This window comes from Pseudonaja textilis, chromosome 1, assembly GCF_049901715.1.
Source record: "Pseudonaja textilis isolate UNSWEBS1 chromosome 1, rPseTex1.2, whole genome shotgun sequence".
Taxonomy (NCBI): domain Eukaryota; kingdom Metazoa; phylum Chordata; class Lepidosauria; order Squamata; family Elapidae; genus Pseudonaja; species Pseudonaja textilis.
The window spans coordinates 315345253-315364171 of record NC_141990.1 but is presented as its reverse complement, the minus strand read 5'-3'; the positions used below and the strand labels follow the sequence as shown (position 1 = coordinate 315364171).

At 40.7% G+C, this 18919-nt stretch overlaps 1 protein-coding gene across 1 annotated transcript; it reads right to left on the bottom strand.

Annotated features, from left to right (window-relative positions):
- Window positions 1-685: 685 nt before the first annotated feature.
- On the bottom strand, window positions 686-5466 carry LOC113451446 (vomeronasal type-2 receptor 116-like). The gene is made up of 4 exons (XM_026722826.2): window positions 4819-5466; window positions 4450-4659; window positions 3792-3921; window positions 686-1590 (listed from the first exon to the last, which is right to left on the bottom strand). The coding sequence occupies exons 1-4, from the start codon at window positions 5464-5466 to the stop codon at window positions 686-688; spliced, it is 1893 nt and encodes a 630-aa protein (XP_026578611.2).
- Between the last annotated feature and the right edge of the window lie 13453 nt (window positions 5467-18919).

Genomic DNA, 18919 nt, shown 5'->3' with positions numbered 1-18919 from the left:
TATCTTCCTCTTGCACATTCTTTTCCGGTCAAGTTCTTCTTTGAGGTGGCCATTTCTGACCACTGCTGCAACCGCCTTTGGGAAAGGGAGTAATGACCAGCTGAGGAGGAGAGATGTGGTTCTCCTCAACCCTGCTGGCAGTCTCCCCCCTCTTCACCACCTCTACAGGGTGGCTTAGCCCCCAAACCAGCTGGCTCGGGGTGCTCCAGCGGCGAGCCCAGACTGAAACTGCGCACGATCATGGATTTCTGTCTGTCATTGAAGAAGCTCAAACCAGAACCCCAGTTGTTTGTAAAAATTATAAAGGCAGGATATTAATAAACAAATAAATAAAATGGAAACAAATGTGCTTAGAAAGACTGATAATCACAATCCAACAATTTTTAAATTCTTTTTATTAAAATAAACAAAACAAAATAAATAAAATTCTTTTTATTAAAATGTACAGCTCCAAACTACTGCCCACATTTTTAATATCAATATTTATTTCTGCCTCTGCAATTAATAAAAATAAAAGGCTAGGTGGTTCCTGCTAATTAATAGATACTTTGTAGTTAGGGACAATTTGATTTCCAATTATTTAATATATAAGGCCCTTGCTCATTTTATATTTTTTAAGAAATTGATCAAATTCAAAAATAAAACAAGTAAAGTAATTTTAAATAAATTCCCAATTATACATAAATCAGGGATTCTTGTGCTTCATTATATTTTCTCGACAATTCAAATTGGGCCTAACTAGTATAATGTAGCATTTGGGGAAAAAGATACAAGTCAAGAGACCAGCTCCAGAGGCCAAAATGGAGAAGATCTCCACAGCCACCATGGACTTCCCTTTTGTGCTCAGGTAGGTAGGGAGGAAGGTGATCCAAACACTGCAAAAGACCAGCATGCTAAAAGTAATGAACTTGGCTTCATTAAAGCTGTCAGGCAATTTTCTAGCCAAAAAGGCTACAGTAAAACTGACAAGAGCCAGGAAACCTAGATAGGTAAGGACAGCGTAAAACATTGAAATTGAGCCTTCCTTACATTCCAAGATGGTCTCTCCAAACAAGGAATGGAAGTCCAAGTTGGGAAATGGGGGAGAGGTTGCCAGCCAGGTGGCACAAAGGACTGCTTGGACCAGGGGACAGCCTAAGACAATGGAGTTAGTCAGTGGTTTTCCTAATAATTTTCTTGTCCTGTTCCCTGGCTTAGTAGCCATGAAGGCCAGAACTACCATGACTGTTTTTGCCAACACAGAGGAAACTGCAAGGGCAAAAAGAATGGCAAAGGCAATTTGTCGAAAGAGACAGGTGAGCTTCCCAGGTCGTCCAATGAAAAGGAAGGAGCAGAGGAAGCAGAGCAGGAGGGAGACCAGAAGGATGTAAGTGAGATCTCGGTTGTTGGCCTTGACAATCGGTGTGTTATGATGTTTACGGAAAATCACCAGGACTGCAGTTGTAAGTACAGAAAGAAAAAGAGCTAAAGAAACTAATGTATATCCCATAGGCTCTTGATAGTCAAGGAAGTGAATCTTCTTGGCAATGCAATGATCATTCTCTTTGTTGGGATATAGTTCTTCTGGGCAGGGGTCACAATGAGCTGCATCTGAAATCAAGAGTTTTGTATAAGGAAAGCAAGCTTTTACACTTAAAATGCACAATTATAAAATAGGTGTTGCATGGCTGAACTGCAGTAGCAGTGAATGAGATCCAAGAGTCCTATTGGACAATGAGTGACCAGTGTGCTGCATCTGCTAAAGAATCCAATGCAGTCCTGGGCTGCATCAACAGAGAGATAGTTCCAAGGTCAATAGCCTTGTTAGTACCACTTTATGCTGCGTTCATCATACTTGAAATACTGTTCCAGTTTTTGTTCCCCCTGCTACAAAAAAAGGATTGAAATCTAGCTAGAGTGATGAGAAGAACAACAAACATGGGGTTTGGGGTCAGTTCATAAAACATATGATGACTGTCATCCCTGAAGCCATCTCAGAAACCTTCAGGGCTGCCACAGTGGGGCAGGGATGGAATCCGACCTGTATAACTACCAGTTCTGTTACTCTAATCTCTCATGCATGTGTGCAAGAATGCAAGTCATGCGAGTGCAATTTACAACCTGGTGAGTTGCCCAGACAATACTTTTTCTGCTTCTTCAACCACAGATGTGTCACACAAAGCAGCTGTGGTTGAAAAAGTGGCAAATAAAGGTCAGATAAGAGCCTGGGTGGGTGGGTGGGCCAAAACAGCAGCACACATAGAATCGGTTCTATGTATGCTCTCTGTCTGCTGCTCTTCAGAACTACCGGTTCTACAGAGGTGGACAGAACCAGTAGAATCCCACCTCTGGGCTAGTGAAAGTGTTGGAAAGCATAAGGGCAGTAGAGTTCATTGGGATATTGTAGCCACAACAGTATTCTTTCTCCTTGGAGCCAAGGACATTCCCATCAGATGCTAGGGAGGCATGAGGCATGAGCACCTAGAAGATAGGACAGTGATCTGACTGGAGCATATGACAGACACTGGAGCAAGGGGGAAAGAATTCTGGTTTTGATTTGGGTGGGGACAACCTCAGGGTCATTGTGCCAATATGACTTGTCTAATAAAAGAGATTCTTGATGGACCTGGATATGGAGATGTGATCTTTGCTTTGGACTTGGAACCCTGACAATGAACATTTGCAGAAACTGGATCAGAGGTGGTATTCAGCAGGTTCTGACCAGATCTGGAGAAGATCCAGATTTCCAGTACTGGAAATTTTGAGTAGTTTGGAGAACCAGCAAATACCACCTCTGACTGGCCCCACCCCCATCTATTCTCTGCCTCCCGAGTCCCAGGTGATCAGCTGTGTCTTCTTTTGTTGCCCTGCCCAGGACAACGGAGCTGGAAAGCAGGTTAATGGGGTGGAGAGGGAATGGGATTTTGCAGTAACCTTCCCCCAGGAGTGGGGAGGGGATGGAGATTTTACAGTATCCTCCCCCTGCCATGCTCACCAAGCCACACCCACCAATATTTGAGAGACTGTCATAGAGAAGAGGGAGTCAATCTTTTCTCCAGAGTAGAATAGGGTCTACTGCTTGATCAGGGGGTTGGACTGGGTAAAGGTAAAGGTTCCCCTTGCACATGCGTGCTAGTCATTTCTGGCTCTAGGGAGCAGTGCTCATCTCCATTACAAAGCCGAAGAGCCAGTCTCCATGGTCATGTGGCTGGCATGACTGAAGTGCAAAGAATGCTGTTACCTTCCTACCAAGTGCCCCTTCCAGCTCTGTTATTCTGTTATTTCAGGCAGGGGTGGGCTGCTGGGGGCTTGCAGGGGCTCAAGAGAGCCCCTAGCTAAGACTCTGTGGGGCTCAGAGAGCCCCTTCTAACCTCAGAAAGACAAGCAGCAAGGGAAAACTCTTAATAGGCTTAATTGAACTTCTGGGCATTAAGCCAAGAGCATTTCACACCTTGTAAAAGTGTTGCAAGCTAGATAAACAACCCACTCATTGCATGCCAAGGGAGAGCCATTGAGAAAATCAGATCTTTTTCCCCACTTGGAACTGAACCCAGAAGGATATTTATTTAACAATTGCTAGTAGAGAATCTGAACACTGCACCCTGAAACTACTCTACATTAAATTGTTAAGGAGTGAGAAAGGTAGCTTATGGGTGCAGGATAGTTTAGTCCTAGCAACCTAAATGCATTGCTGAAAATCATGAATACTTTGAAGCTGGTTATCCTACCAAAAAAGAACAAAACCTGTAATATTTTGATCTTCTGAATGGCTTTCTTGGCTGTAGGAGAAATATGTTTGAAATATGCTTTACCTGTCTGATTAGAAATTGTCCCTCCTGGACAAGTGTCACATTTGTAGCAGCAAACCGGTTCACCCTCTGGAACACTTCTTCTCTCTCCTGCATGGCACCTCTTCCTGCCACACCTGGCAAAGGGCACTTTCTAAGAGAAAAAAGCTTGAGATGACCTTAAGCAATGAATACCTACCATTTATTCATTTCTACATTCTTATTTCTATCTTCACAATGTCTTCATCAGAAATAGTTTACAAGGGTCCATGAGGAACCAAGAGCAGCACCAGAAGGATTGAGACAGGTAGAATTCCCAACCCACCAATGAAATGCTGGAGATTGGAATTGGCACTTCCCTATGCCAAGAAAGGTTTGTGACATATTTAGTTACACCTTTTCTAAAACAAGGAAGCATGAGTATCCAACTGAAAAGGAATGATCTATGGAAATGATTGTTGCCTGCTTTAATTGTATCCTGAGCTTCAAGCAGAAATTATTTCCCATCACAACCATGGCACAAATCAGGATCCAAATGACTTACACACATTATTTTTTTGCCAAATGATTGCCAAGTTTTCTGAATCAACAGTCTTTTTTTTTTTCAAATTAGAGCAATGTTCTACTACCCCAGGAGAGAATATATCTTTCCTTGAATGTTCAACATTCCCTTCTAACTCACCTTAGTGGCCCAGACAATGGTATCTGAGTTAATGGTGAAATCCAGACCTCCAGGGTCAATTTCTCCAACTTTAACAGGAATGAAAGAGCAATTGGGGAGGAAAATCCAGTTGAGGATATCATAACCAGCAGATCCCCGTCCATTTTCTAAAAAGGAAACTTCATCTCCAGCACTGTTATTGAATTTCACATTCTTCAAATAGGGAAGTAGCTGGAAGAAAAGGGGAGATCAGAAATTGGAGTCATTGTCTGAAATCCACAAAGGAAACTTCATGGCTTCTATCATTCCCTGAAAGCCATGAATGATAGATGGGAATCTTCTAAGCATCGGTAAAGGTCTTTAAAATGGACAAATAGCCTCAGAGCTTACCTGCCATAACTGGAGATCTGAGATCTTCTTTTCAAGCCTCAGCACGGCTGTTTGCATTCTTGAGCTATGCATGGCATGTAATGCATATGCCACAGCATAAATGGCATTGTAGATATTATAACTTTCACCTGTCATGCTCATTTCAAACATGTAAGTTGGCAGATTCTGCAAATTCTCCTTTCCTGTACATTGTTTCCCCACCTTTGGAGGAATCTCACCTGGTTTGTGAATCTTGCAGTCAAAGACCCGTTCCCACCATATCAGAAGAAACGGATCCCCTTGTGGATTTGTAGGGTCTAAAGAATGAAGGAAATGGCTGAATTCGGAGACATCACCCGTTTGATCCCTAAAATGCAGAGCCCCATGGAAGGGCTTTATCCTGTCCAAAATTACTTGAGGTTCCACACCATTAAGTTCCCAATGGGAAGACATAATCCAAACTGTCTGAAATAGTGTCTTTCTCAATTTTTCAAGAGCAGTCTTTACCGCTATTATTTTTATACTACTGCTGGCATCTCCAAACAAAATGATCACTTCAACATTAAGCCAACTTTTCAAAATAGAATGGAATTTCACTATTCGAATAGCATTAATATTAAAATCGAACATTTCAGTGAAGGCCAGGCAGATCTCCTTTTCCTGGAGCATTGGCGTCAATGTTGAGATGAAATGTTCTCCCCTGTCATCTTCGGGGGCCACCAGCCCAACCCAGTTCCACCGGAAATACAGGAGCAGCTGGACTAAACCCACATACTGAGGAGATTCCTTTGGATTAATCCGGAAGAAGGAAGGATAAACTCTTCTCTCTCCCTGAGAGAACTCAAAGCCAACACCGAGCTGCATAAAATAAGATTCTTCTTTCAACAACAAAATAAATTCTATGGTGATTTTGGGGTGCCCCATTGTGTAGTTTGTTGTCCCACCACTCAGATTGACTCAATTGGAGTGGAATCTTAATATTCCTCCCTTTTTAGGAAAATCCACCAGTTGAACATTTTGCCTGGTTGTGACACATCAGTAGATAAGGGACGAAAGCATCAACCCGATGCAGATAATAAACTGCATTGAAAGGGTAAGTACATGTTTATGATGAATTATTTAGGGAGGAATTCCTCTTGGCAACATTTTAGAATTATCTCCTTATTGATCCGTTTGGAGTCATATAAAACCATCTTGACTAGTAAACTATAAAAATGTAATAAACTAATTCTCTAAGTCACATATGCCACATGTACTGTCCTTGACACATTTTGCTATATGTGCTGTTTATTTGATAATGTATCTAGTGGAGCCACCTTACCTGTGGGACCTTGAATGTGCTGAAGATGGAGGACATCTGACTTGAGGTTTTGGGGTTGTGGCCTCCAATGACAGAGAGCAGGGGGTCCTCCTTGTCACATTTGTAACCTGGAACCATTTGGCCTTGTGTGGAGAGCAAGGAGAGGCTGGTTATGGAAATGGTCCTCTCAATCTGGTGATTGTCATAAATATGGAAGCCCAGGGTGATGTTGGGCAGGAGAACCAGATCCTTGTTGACCTCTGTGACTGCAAACACCAAACTCAGGAATTGTTGGTAATTCTTGCACATGATTCTATAGTGACAAAGAAATGGGGAGATTACAGGAAAGGTTGGTTGTGCTGGTGATGTTTGCCTTGCTATATTTTGTATTCTTTGGTGAAACAAGTCCTATGTTTTATTGGGTTGGCTTTACTTATTTATGTGTTTGTTTGTTTGTTTGGGAGGATGTTCTTTGATTAAATTGGGATGGCTTTGTGAGAAGGGAGAAAAGCTTGACTGTCCATATTCCAGATCATTTCTTCATTTTGCTCCAGTGGCTGTAATCCTTCCCAGTTGCCCTTCTTACCACCCTAAATAATTTGTTCTCTCCTTTCACTTTATTGAGTCTGGTTCACATTCCAAAGGACAAGAGGGTAGATTTTCTGAAGACACTAGTGATTCCAGACCTCAGTTTTATTTAGCGTTTTTTTTTTTCACAGGATCCTACATTAGAAATAAATTGTGCTTTGATTTTATCTTTCCACCATGAATTTATTTCCAAGATAATATCAAGTTAATCTTCACTAGTCCAGCATAATTTCTTATGTCTTTCACCTCCTTGTTCTCTATTTCTTTCAGCATCTCCCAGATGAAGAGTTCTGGAAGAATTTTGCAAGCTTGGATCTTTATTGAGAAAGGGAATATGATCCCAAATGCCATCACTCTGTTAAATAATTCCCTTAACAGTGTCAAACTATTTACTAAGTCTGCATTACTATTACTATTCATCTTCTCATCCTTCCTTTCACCCATCTCCTCCCACTTATGAGTGCATGAATGTAACTTGGTTGCTTGTATCCTTATGATTTTTTAATTGACTGTTTACTAGTGTAATTTGATTTGATTTGAATGCTTATTATTATGTTTCCTAGTACTATTTTTTTATTTGTACCCTTTGACTATTATTAAGTATTATATCTATGATTCTTGACAAATGTATTTATTTTTCTTTCTTTTTATGAATACTCAGAGAATTTGCACCAAAACAAATTCCTTGTGTGTCCAAACACACTTGGCCAATAAAGAATTCTATTCTATTCTATTTTAACTCACTAGGACATCACAAACATCATTTTTGAGCAAACAAATTAAATAATCATATGCATTTTCCATCTAGGTGAAACTTACAAAAATCGGTTTGTAATCTGGGATGACTTTGTTTTAAAGTCTGGGACATAGGATGACATAATATTTATCAGGAGCAAATTCCCACCAATACTGAAATCTCCAGGCTTAGAATAGTATTCTGGAATCTTGACAGTATTTGCTAACACACATAAGATTGGCGTCCTCTTAGCAGAAGGTGGAGACAGGAGACAGAAAAGCAGCAGCAATAGAGGCAGCCCAGTCATTCTTGTCATCTTCTGTCCTAGATGAGAAATCAAAGTTTGGGCAGAAGCTGAATTGCAGGCAGCACTTGGGAGCTCACAAGTATTTTAACATAATAGATCCCATTCGTGTCTCCTGGATGGCGTAAGGGCAAATATATCAAATATGCTTCCTCTTACCTGTGCTTGGGCTGTCACCAAAGAGAAAATAAAGATCAGCTGTGTCTCATCAACCAGGAGTTGGATCTGTTTTCAAGAAAAGGTGAGGTGACATGTTCTGCCCCCACCTGGAAAATTCATGGATATTATTTTTAAACCAGGTTTTATCTTGTAAGATTTTATGGCTTGAAACCCACAGAGGATATATTAATAACTACTGTTTTCTGATAATTGGAAGGAAAAGCAATTGTCCCAGCCCACCTTGCCTTCCATACAAGAAATGGAAAAAACATGTTTTTTTTCTCTTGTTGGTAAACCACAGAGCAGATGGGTGTGAAAACCAAGGTGAAGTTGGGTATTTGACCTACATGAAACTGAGCACCAGCCCCTATGATGGAATTTGAACTGAAGCATGGGTTGTTTGGGGTAGTTTGAGTGTGTCAGCATTCCAGGAAAACAAGCTCCAGCACCAAAACTCCCAGACAGGCATTTTCTCAAAGTTTCATTTTATTAGAGTTGTCATACTGTCACATCTGGGAAAAACTGAATCTAAGAGTTCCGGGTTTTCTTCCAATAATTAAAATCCATCCCCTGCACCCATCATTCCATCACATGCCCCAAATCACCCTCTGTTCCAACTTGAGACATCCCTTAAACCACTCCTCCTCCAGGTGCAGGAATAACATGACCTTGACTGTAAAGAACAAAGTTATTATGTCTAACTAAAACCACTCTACAAAATCCCCCCTTCCAATTTCCCAGGTACAGGAATGTGGCAGTGTGGAAGTCATGGCTAGATAGTCATATGACTGGGATGGACGTGGCTAGGTGGCCATGTGACTGGCAAACCAAATACAAGTGGTCCTTGCTTAATGGCTGGTTGCTTAACAAGTGTTTGAATTTACAACTGACCTTGATCTGTTTTTGGAGTTTTGACAGCCATTCACACACACACACACACACACACACACACACATGACCAGTTACAACATCCCACATAGTCATGTGACTGAGGTTTTCTTTGTTTTTTGCCAGTTTCCAACTGTCAAGGTCATGTTATTTTTCATCTGGTTGAGAGGATTTGGGACGGACGGTGACTGGGGCATGTAATGCCATGAGTTGTACAGGGGGTAGATTTGTAATTTTTTACTTATTGAAAGTAAACCCGGAACTTTCAGATTCAGGATTTCCCAGATATGCCAGTTTACTACTCTAATAAAAGGAACTTTGGAGAGGATGTCTGTATTGGGATTATTTGTTGGAGTGGAGGTTTTCTGGAATGCTGATACCATGTTTGATTCCACAGAAGTGCATTTCAGGGTGTTGGCATTACCTTTAAAGCAGTACCTTTAAACCAATTTCTCCAGCTTGGTAGACTGGCAGAGGTGGCGATGGCAGGGTGGGGAATGGTTTCATGTACATGTGCCACTTTCACGAAAAACCCTCACACACCAAACAGGCCCTGGGCTTCAGACCAGGAGTTGGGAATCCCTGCTTTAAAGTAATATTGTCATATTCGGAACCATTTCTCACTGCTTGTTGGTTTTAGATGCAGATACAGATCAAGAGGGACACGATGGCTCAGTGGCTACGATGCTAAGCTTGTCGATCAGAGAGATCAGCAGTTCAGTGGTTCGAATCCCCAGCGCTGCGTAATGGAATGAGCTCCCATTACTTGTCCCAGCTTCTGCCAACCTAGCAGTTTGAAAGCATGTAAAAAAATGCAAATAGAAAAATAGGGACCCCTTTGGTGGGAAGGGAGCAGCATTCTGTGCGCCTTCGAAGGCATTTAGTCATGCTGGCCACATGACCATGGATACATCTTCGGACAGAACTGGCTCTTTGGTTTGTAATGGATATGTGCACTGCCCCCAGAGCCAGAAACAACTAGCACATCTGTGCAAGGGGAACCTTTACCGTTACCCCTTTACCTTTAACTTACAGATTAACAGAGTTGGAGTCCAATCCCCTGCCCAAGCAGACCCTGCACCATTTTTGGCATTCCAGTGTGGTCTTGAAAACTTCCAATGATGAAGCTCCCACAACTTCTGAAGGCAACTTCTGTTCCATGGGTTGATGGTTCTCACTATCGGAAAATGTATCCTTATTTCCAGGTTGAATTTCTCCTTGATTGGTTTCCATTTATTATTCCTTGTCTGGCCTTCAGGTGCCTTGGAAAATAGCTTGACCCCCTCCTCTCTTTGGCAGCCCCTCAAATATTGGAAGACTGCTATCATATCACCCCTGGTCCTTCTCTTCACTAGACTAGCCATGCCCAGTTCCTGCAACCACCGTTCATCATATGTTTTAGCCTCCAGTACCCTCATCATCCTGGTTGCTCTTCTCTGCATTTTTTCTAGAGTCTCAACATCCTTTTTAAAGTGTGGATGCAGTACTCTAGGTGTGGATGGATGCAGTACTCTAGGTATGGTCTTACTAAGGCTTTATGGAGGAGTATCAGTACCTTTATTGATCTTGTTTGTATCCCTCTGTTAATGCAATTTAGGATTGTGTTGGTTTTTTGGCTGTTGCCACACACTGCTGACTCTGGAATGACCATCATGCTTTGGCAGATTTAGAGGGAAAATATATATATTCATAATGAAACTGTCAACTTGGGAGAAGCTGGAGCAAGTAACTGGAGCTCATCCCCTCATTCAGTGCTCAGGTCTTGAACCTGAGTTGTCAGCTTTCCAGTGGACAAGCTCAGCATCTTTAACTGCTGAGCCCTCTCCATATCTCCATATCTCATACCATTTTGTAGCGCTTTATCATACTTCTCTTCTTCACTTTGCTCCAGTGGTTGCAAAGGAGCTGGAAAGCAGGTTAGTGGGTGGGGAGGGAATGGGATTTTGCAGTAACTTTCCCCCAGGAATGGGGAAGGAATGGAGATTTTACAGTATCCTATCCTGCCACGCCCACCAAGCCACACCCTGCCCACCAAGACACACCTACAGAACTGGTAGTAATTTTTCTTTGAATCCCATCACTGCCCCATGCCATCACTGTGCTAAACAACTAATTCCCACGACACTGTCAAACTATCTCCTAAGATGGTATTACTATTCTTCTTCTCATCCTTCCTATTACCTGTCTCCTTTTCTGCTTATGACTATAACTTTGTTGCTTGTATCTTTACGATTTATATTGTTTATTTAGTTTAAGTATGATTTATGTTGATTGCTTATTTAGTATCTTATGACTATCTTTAAATGTTGTATATTATAATTCATGATGAATGTATGATTATAAACATGATGTATCGCTTGTATATGTTATGTACACTGAGAGCTTATGCGCTGAAAAAAATTCCTTGTGTGTCCAATCACACTTGGCAATAAAAAATTCTATTTCTATTTTATTATCTTCTACTGTGCTAAAAACAGTTGGAAATGCCTCTTTTTATATAATCGGCATACATTAAAATGAAATTTCATTGCATACAGCTCTCAAAGGGCCACCCCCATGCAATATACACTGCATGAACATGACAAAATAAATAAATACAAAATTATGTATATACCCACATATTTTATATCCACATATTATATTCTCTTTTTCCTCTTCTACCCAACACTTTGTTCTTTACTTTTTTCCTTCCCTAGTTTCCTATTATTTTCATTTTCTTTGTATATATGATAAACTGATCATACTAGTAAAAATTTTAAAAGTAGAAATAACTAATAAGTGGCAATGAGACTTATTAGTAAACTTTTTCTACAGTATCAGGAGAAATAAGCTGGACATAACAGAACATGGGTGGTTTTTGTTTTTTGTTTTGCAAAGTAGTCAAATTCTGGCTATTTTAATCATTGGGAAATGTTCCACTCCTGTCTTTTTTCCCCTTTTTTTAACAACTCCCACACTCCTTTTTTGTTTGTTTGTTTGTTTGTTTACAACTTTGCCAAGCAAACCTGTTGAATATTCAACAGAGAGTGGATTCTTACGTTGGAATACACTCATTGAAGCAAATTCCCCGGTGGGAAATTGATGTTCTTTCAGAACTATTTATACAGTCCTGAGTGTCCTGCCTCTTCAATTGATCTTCCAACTCAACAAAACTCTTGATAGAAACAGAAAAGGATGGGTTTGGCTCGGTGTGTAGCATCCACTGAATTCATTGACCAAGATAAGATATTTTTCCGGCAATATGTAAAGTTGGCCAAAATTATTTCTAGCAAGTCCCAAATATCCCATGAGCCCTTGTCACAGATGTATCCTGGTCCAGCTTCACAATACCCTTTGCTTAACCAGACATGGGTGGCATGCCTTAACCTCAGCGCTTCTTTACCTGGGCTATTGTCAACCCAGGTGGCTCTCCATTTTATTTCTTCGGTGCTAAGTTCTGTGAAATGTTGTTCTGTTATGCTAATAAAGGATAATATTTGTAGCTCAGGGTCCTTGGTGCTCTCTGAGCTTGTTTGTTTCCTTGCGGGCATTTCAATACCCAGCTAGGTAATTGTTCTGACCTAGGATTTCCCAACAGCACGAAGCCGATTCCTTGTCTCGATAAATCCCTTTTATTTAGTTCCTCTCCAGCAAAGTCCCGGTCAACAGTCTTTCAAGATATTTCACAATTACAGACCTTTATCAGACTTGGAGAATTGCCAGGCTGATATCTTTCAGATGCCATACTGTAGCAGACAATACTTGGCAAGAATGCAGGAACAGATCTTCAACCAAATGAACTAATTGTCTCCTGCAAAACCCCTCTCCCCCTTGAGCTCCTCTTTTATTCCCTATGGGAGGGGCCATTCACTGTTTACCTGTGGCTTTACTCCGAAGTTGACCCTTGTTCCTGAGCTGTTCCCTTCTTCTGGCAGCTCTGTGCATGCACACACCTTGGGATCAGGCTCCATCTGTTCTTTTGCCTTGCTGAGGACTGACTCCGAAGGCAGAAGATAATTTTCAGATGGCCCTGGCCCCATCTCTGCTTCCGATGCAGAGCCCTCATCAGAGCCTTCCTCAAACTCCTGGACTGGCCCATGTTCCTCCCCAACCTCATCACTGTCCAGCAGCTCTGCTGGCTGCTGGCTGCTGGCAGGCCACAACAGTAACATCATCAGTGCAATAGTGGCATATATCTGTAGCTCATGAGTAGGATAAGGATGAAGGTTCATTCTCTGACCTTGTGAGTTGGTTTCCAAATATTTCATTTTCAGGCTATACTCAACGTTCAGTGGAGTTTAAAAGATGTCGGTGTTCTGTTTATAAGGGCTTCATGTGTGAGTGTGTCAAGTGAGGGTTTTGTGAAGCTAATAGCTATTCTATTGTATTCTATTCTTTTTTTAAAAAACAAATTTTATTGATTTTCAAAGACAATACACAAACAAACAAGACATAAAACATAAAAAACATAAAACATCTTTTCTGAAAGCTGCTTGGTCCTGGTTATATCTCTTCATACAGACACAAATTCATGTTCATTTTATATATCATTCCATATCTTATTACCATTTTACATTCTCTATATAGCTTCTCCCATCTTTTGACTTTCAGATCATTATGCTTATTATTCTTTGTCTGTTCTGTTTCCAGCTATCTATTTATCTTTTCTCTTTAAACAAAATTTCTCCTGTACACTAATTGGAGTATGATGCCTTTATCTCTTTCCCCTAAATTTATAACACTTAATATAATATATGACTAGTATAGTACATAACTTCCATTTGGATTCTGCTTAGTACATTCTAAAGTTACACATTATATTTTAAAGAAAGAAAAAAATTATAAATATGTAATATAATTAAAACAACAATCCATACCAATTCAAATCTATCATTAATATTAATATTCATTTGAATCTTAAAAATTTTACATATTACTTTTCAATTGAATATCATACTTTTATGGGAACACTTATAGACTTTCCATAATTATTTTCTCCCCACTTCACATCACTTATATTTTAAAAACATTGTATCATTAAAATGTTCCCATTCCTTCCTACTTCAATTCTCTCATTTATTTCATTGCCTTCCTTTTATTCAGAAAAAATTCACTAAGTTACACTGAATATTTTATCCCACGTTTTAATCACATGTTGTTTCCAATTTTCTAACATTATTTCTAAGTACAAATATAACAATACAATCTTATGTACCTTTGCAGAATCCCTTCAATCAAGTTTTTACCCATTATCTCTGTCTAAATGAACATTGTTTCTTTACATCTTGCTCCACACCATTGAAGCTTCTCATCCCATCCTTCCTCCCTTGCTTCTTCTTCTTCCTGCCCTTTTTACCCCCTTGTCTCTCCACCTCCCTTTCCCTCTTCTGTATTCCCGCTTTCTGTTGTTTTCTAACATTATATCCACTTTTCATCTTATTTTTCTCTTTTTTGGTTGTTGTTTTTTAAAATCTTAAAGTCTCCTTTTTCTTTTCCTCCTTTTCCCTTTCTTCCCCAAGAAAAGTTACTTGTTCATCAAAGATGGCTTCTTCTTTGTCCCAATCATCTTGTTGTGAAGTCAGTTTCTCATAGGTGCAAATTGCCATTTCTAAGAATTGAAAAAGAGAGCCAAGAGAGCCCTTCCCTCCTTGTTCCTCTTCTTTGTATTTTTTGAATTCAATTTTCAATTCATCCACAAGTGATGCCATTGTAGAAAGGAAAAAAATTTTCAAAACAACCACCCAAGTGTTTTTAGTCCTTCAAAGATAATTTCCAAAAGTCCCAAAGTCACCAAACAATCCAAATAAGCTGTTTCTTTTAGCACTTTCTTCTTTCTTCACTTTCTTTCTGGGGTTACAGTTTAGTTACAAAATTCCAGTTAAAATGTATCTTTTAGAAGTCTTGTTAGTATTTAATGATTCTTTAAAGTTCTAGGCAATCTCCTCCTTACTTCCAAATCCTGCCCCAATTCTTTTCCTCTCCCTTCCCACTTACAGCAAAAAAATTTTTTAAATGTTCAGAAATCCTTATTATCCCTTTGACATTTAGTTATCCAGTTTAGTTACCTATTAATCCAAAGTGAGTTTTTCTGATTTCTTTCTGTTTGCTGTCAATGTTAGGAAGGAGAGTGAAAAAAAAAAAGAACTTTCCCTTTTAACTTTCATCCGCCGCTTGTAAGTCTCTGGGAACGATGCATCTTTTGCAAATTTTAAGTTCCAGGGTACCTTCATTGTTACTTTGTCTTGGTCAGCCAAAAAAACTTTCACTTCTTAACTTCGTCCTGCACTTTCTTTCCTGGCTGAGCGCTTCTTTGTGGTGGCCATTTCTGACCGCCGCTCATACCGCCTTCGGAAAAGGGAGTTTAGCCAGCTAGGGAGGAGAGGTGTGATCCTCTTGACCCTGCCAGATCCCCCCTGTCTTCACCACCTTCTACGGAGGTGGCTTAGCCCTGAAGCTGGATGGCTCCAGGAACTCTAGCGGTGAGCGCAGGCAAAAACCACGCATGATCGCGGATTCCTGCCTGCCCCGAAGCACTGCAAATCGGAACTCTCTTATTGTATTCTATTCTATTGTATTCTATTGGATTGTATTGTTGTCAGCCTTCAAGATGATCCCCTCTTCTGTGCTGCTTTGCATCTTTCTTACTGCTCCATCTTTCGGCTATCATTAGCAATGGGGGAGGGGGGGATTGGAAGGGAAGAAAGCTAGAGGTGTTACATTCCTATGCTGTAAATGGGAAGAAGGAGGGGGAGTATAAATTCCTATTCTTAAGTTTCTATTTCCTGCCTAGCTTTTCTATCCTTTGCGCAGCTGCAAAGTTTTATCAAAATATGTCAAGGTCAACGGACAGAAGCCTCATCACCACCTGAAGATGCCCACATGATCATATTCAGAACTTTTAATTGGAAGAGTCTTTTGGACTTTGAGGGGTGGTAACAATTCCATTCCTTTGTATATGTGATCTGCGCGCCAAATTCTTTAGATTCTGAATTCAACCTGTAGCTTCCACTTTGATTTCCAGTAAAAGGAAAAGGTTTGCTCTAACCTATAGAGCCTGAGTATTTCTTTCTTGGATTTTGAATGGAGCACAGACTGACAATTGTATTGCATTGTGTTGTGTTGTGTTGTGTTGTGTTGTATTGTATTCTGTTCTATTCTATTTATTCTATTCTATTCTTCTATATCCCTATACTATTCTTCTATATCTCTATTCTATTCTTCTCTATTCTTATTCTATTCTTCTGTATCTTTATCTTTCTATCTCTATCTCTATTCTACTCAATTCAATTCTATTCTATCCTTATTCTATTCTTCTCTATCCCTATTTTATTCTTCTCTAACTCTACATCTCTATCTCTATCTCTATCCTATCCCATCCTATTATTGTATTGTATTTGTATTCTAATTTCAATCCCTCCTCTCTCAAAATAGGCTGTCTATTCCATAAACACAGGGAGCGGATGCAGGCTTGGGACTCTCCTTTGAGGTGACACCCAAGTGGCATTTGCAGATGATGCCAAATTGGCAGGTATAACTGACACCCCAGAAGATAGACTCAAGATTCAGGTGGATCTCAATAACTTGAATGCTGGCCCCTACCAAACAACATGAAATTTAGTGTAGGAAAAAAGAGTAAGGTTTTACACTTAGGTGAGAAAAACCAAATGGGCAGGCATAAACTAGATGAAACTTGGCTCAATAGCAGTAACTGTGAGAGGGGTCTTGGAGTCCTAGTGGACAATTACTTAAATATGAGCCAGCTGTGTGACAGCTGCCAAAAAAAAACCCCAACTCAATCCTAGGCTGCATTAATGGAGGGATAGAATAAAGATCACGAGAAGTAATACTACTGCTTTGTAATGCCTTAGTAAAAGACCAAACTTGGAATACTAAATCCAGCTTTGCTCACCCCAGTGTAAAAATGATGTTGAGATTCTGGAAAGAGTGCAGAGAAGAGCAACAAAGGCTGAAAGCTAAAAGACATGAAGAACAGTTACAGGAATTGGGTGTCCTAGTCTAATGAAAAGAAAGGAATAAGGGTGACATGATAGCAGTGTTCCCATATTTGAGGGGCTGTCAGAAAGAAGAGGGGGGTCAACCTACTCTCCAAAGTACCTGAAGGTAGGACAGAAAGCAAAGGATGGAAACAGAACAAAGAGAGAAGCAACCTCGAACCAAGGAGAAATGTCCTGGCAGTGAAAACAATGAACCAGTGGAATGGTTTGCCTTTGGAAGTTATGGGCATGCCATCCAACCAGGGGGTTGGACTAGAGGACCTCCAAGATCCCTTCCAACTGTGTTGTCCTTTGCTGTTCTCAACCAGACTATTTCTGCACATTGTGTAGAGAACATTGTGTGGCTTTCTCATGGGTAAACTGATTTTGCAAGCAGAGAATGAGGTTTTTCTGGGATTTGTGTTTATCAAATTTTTGAATGCCACTAAGATTAATCAGTGGAACAACTTGCCTCCAGAAGCTGTGAATGTTCCAACACTGGAAGTTTTTTAGAAGAGATTAGATAACCATTTGTCTAAAATGGTATAGGGTTTCCTGCCTAAGCAGAGGGTTGGACTAGAAGACTCCAAAGTCCCTTCCAACTCTGTTGTTCTAATGTAGTATCATCTCCTCCTTGTTAAGGTAGAACAATGTGGGATAGACAGTATCACTACCAGATGGATTTGCAATTGGTTGACCAACCACACTCAGCAAATGGTCCACAATGGAACAATGTCTAGATAGAGAGAACCATGCAATGGTGGCACCTCAAAATAGTGTCTTGGTCTCAGTGCTCTTCAACTTTTTCTTCAATCACTTAGATGAGGATGTCAAAGGGGTGCTCATCAAATTTTTGAATGCCACTAAGATGGGGTGAAATTGCTCACATTCAGGATACCATGTCCGGTTCTGGTTACCATGATGCCAAAAAGATGTTGAAGCCCTTGAAAAAGTGAGAGAAGAGCAACAAAGATGACATGGAGTCCAAAGGATAAATTGCATGATGAATGACCAATGGAACTACTGTATATATGTTTAGGCCAGGGGTGTCAAACTTGATTACGTTGTGGGCCACATCAGAGGTGTGTTTGATCTTGGGGGCTGGGATAGGCATGACCAGCTCAATGTCACTCATGACAGGGGCACCTGTGGTGGCCCGAGCACTCTTATCAGCAAAAATGGGCTCCCAAACTCCATTTCCAGCTGTGACAGCCTCCTGCAGTCCTCTGCCAGCCCTCCTGAACTCTGTTTTCACTGGCAGAGGCTCCCTGTTTCCAGGGCAGTCCCATTGGCCAGATCTAATCACATTGTGGACTGCATTCAGCCCTGTAGGCCTTGAGTTTGACACTGGTTTAGCTAATGAAGAGGATGCTGATGGGAGACTTGAAAACAGTCTACCAGGACTAGAAGGGCTGTCACAGGGTAGATTTATTCTCTACAGCATCTGAGGGCAGGACAAAAAAAAAGTATGTCTGGATACATCCTTTTCAGGCATGAAATGTTAAGAAAAGCCCCTTGCACATGGGGGCTCTCAGACACGTGGACTTCAACTCCTAGAATGCTCCAAGCTCCACAAACACAGTACTAGGATATTGTCTTCACTTCGGAAGCTGAGAATTGGGATTACATGACACCATTTCTCTTCATTTATGCATTGCAGCCTCTCCATCCAAGCCTTTATGGCTACTACCTCCTGCAGTTCTCCTTCTACTAGTCCTTGGACATCTCAATGTTTTTGACATCAAACAGCAGGTGAGCGAGCTCTGGTAGAAGAGTAAAAAAAGGTAAAAAAAGAGGAGGCTAGTTTGGTGCACCTTAAGATGCAAAACTATATGGTACAAAATAAGTACATCACAGGGCAACAATTTTTGAACTGGGGTACCTCAAATGGGCTAACATATGGAATGCACCCAAAATCTGGAAGCAATGAAGTTGTGACTGCTTCAGAGCTTTTGGCTACTGCTGCACTGCTGTGCTGTTAATGAGAGTATATGATCTTCCTTTTCAATTTTCTGTGACAGTTTCCCAGCCAGTCTCACAATCCCTTGCTACATTCCTCCACCCAGCAGCAACTAGATACCTATTTGCTGGGAAGGGAAAGGGAGAAAGAGAGGGAAGGGAGACAGATTTCCAATACTTTTCACAAGATTCTCAAAGGTAAGGAAATACTTCTG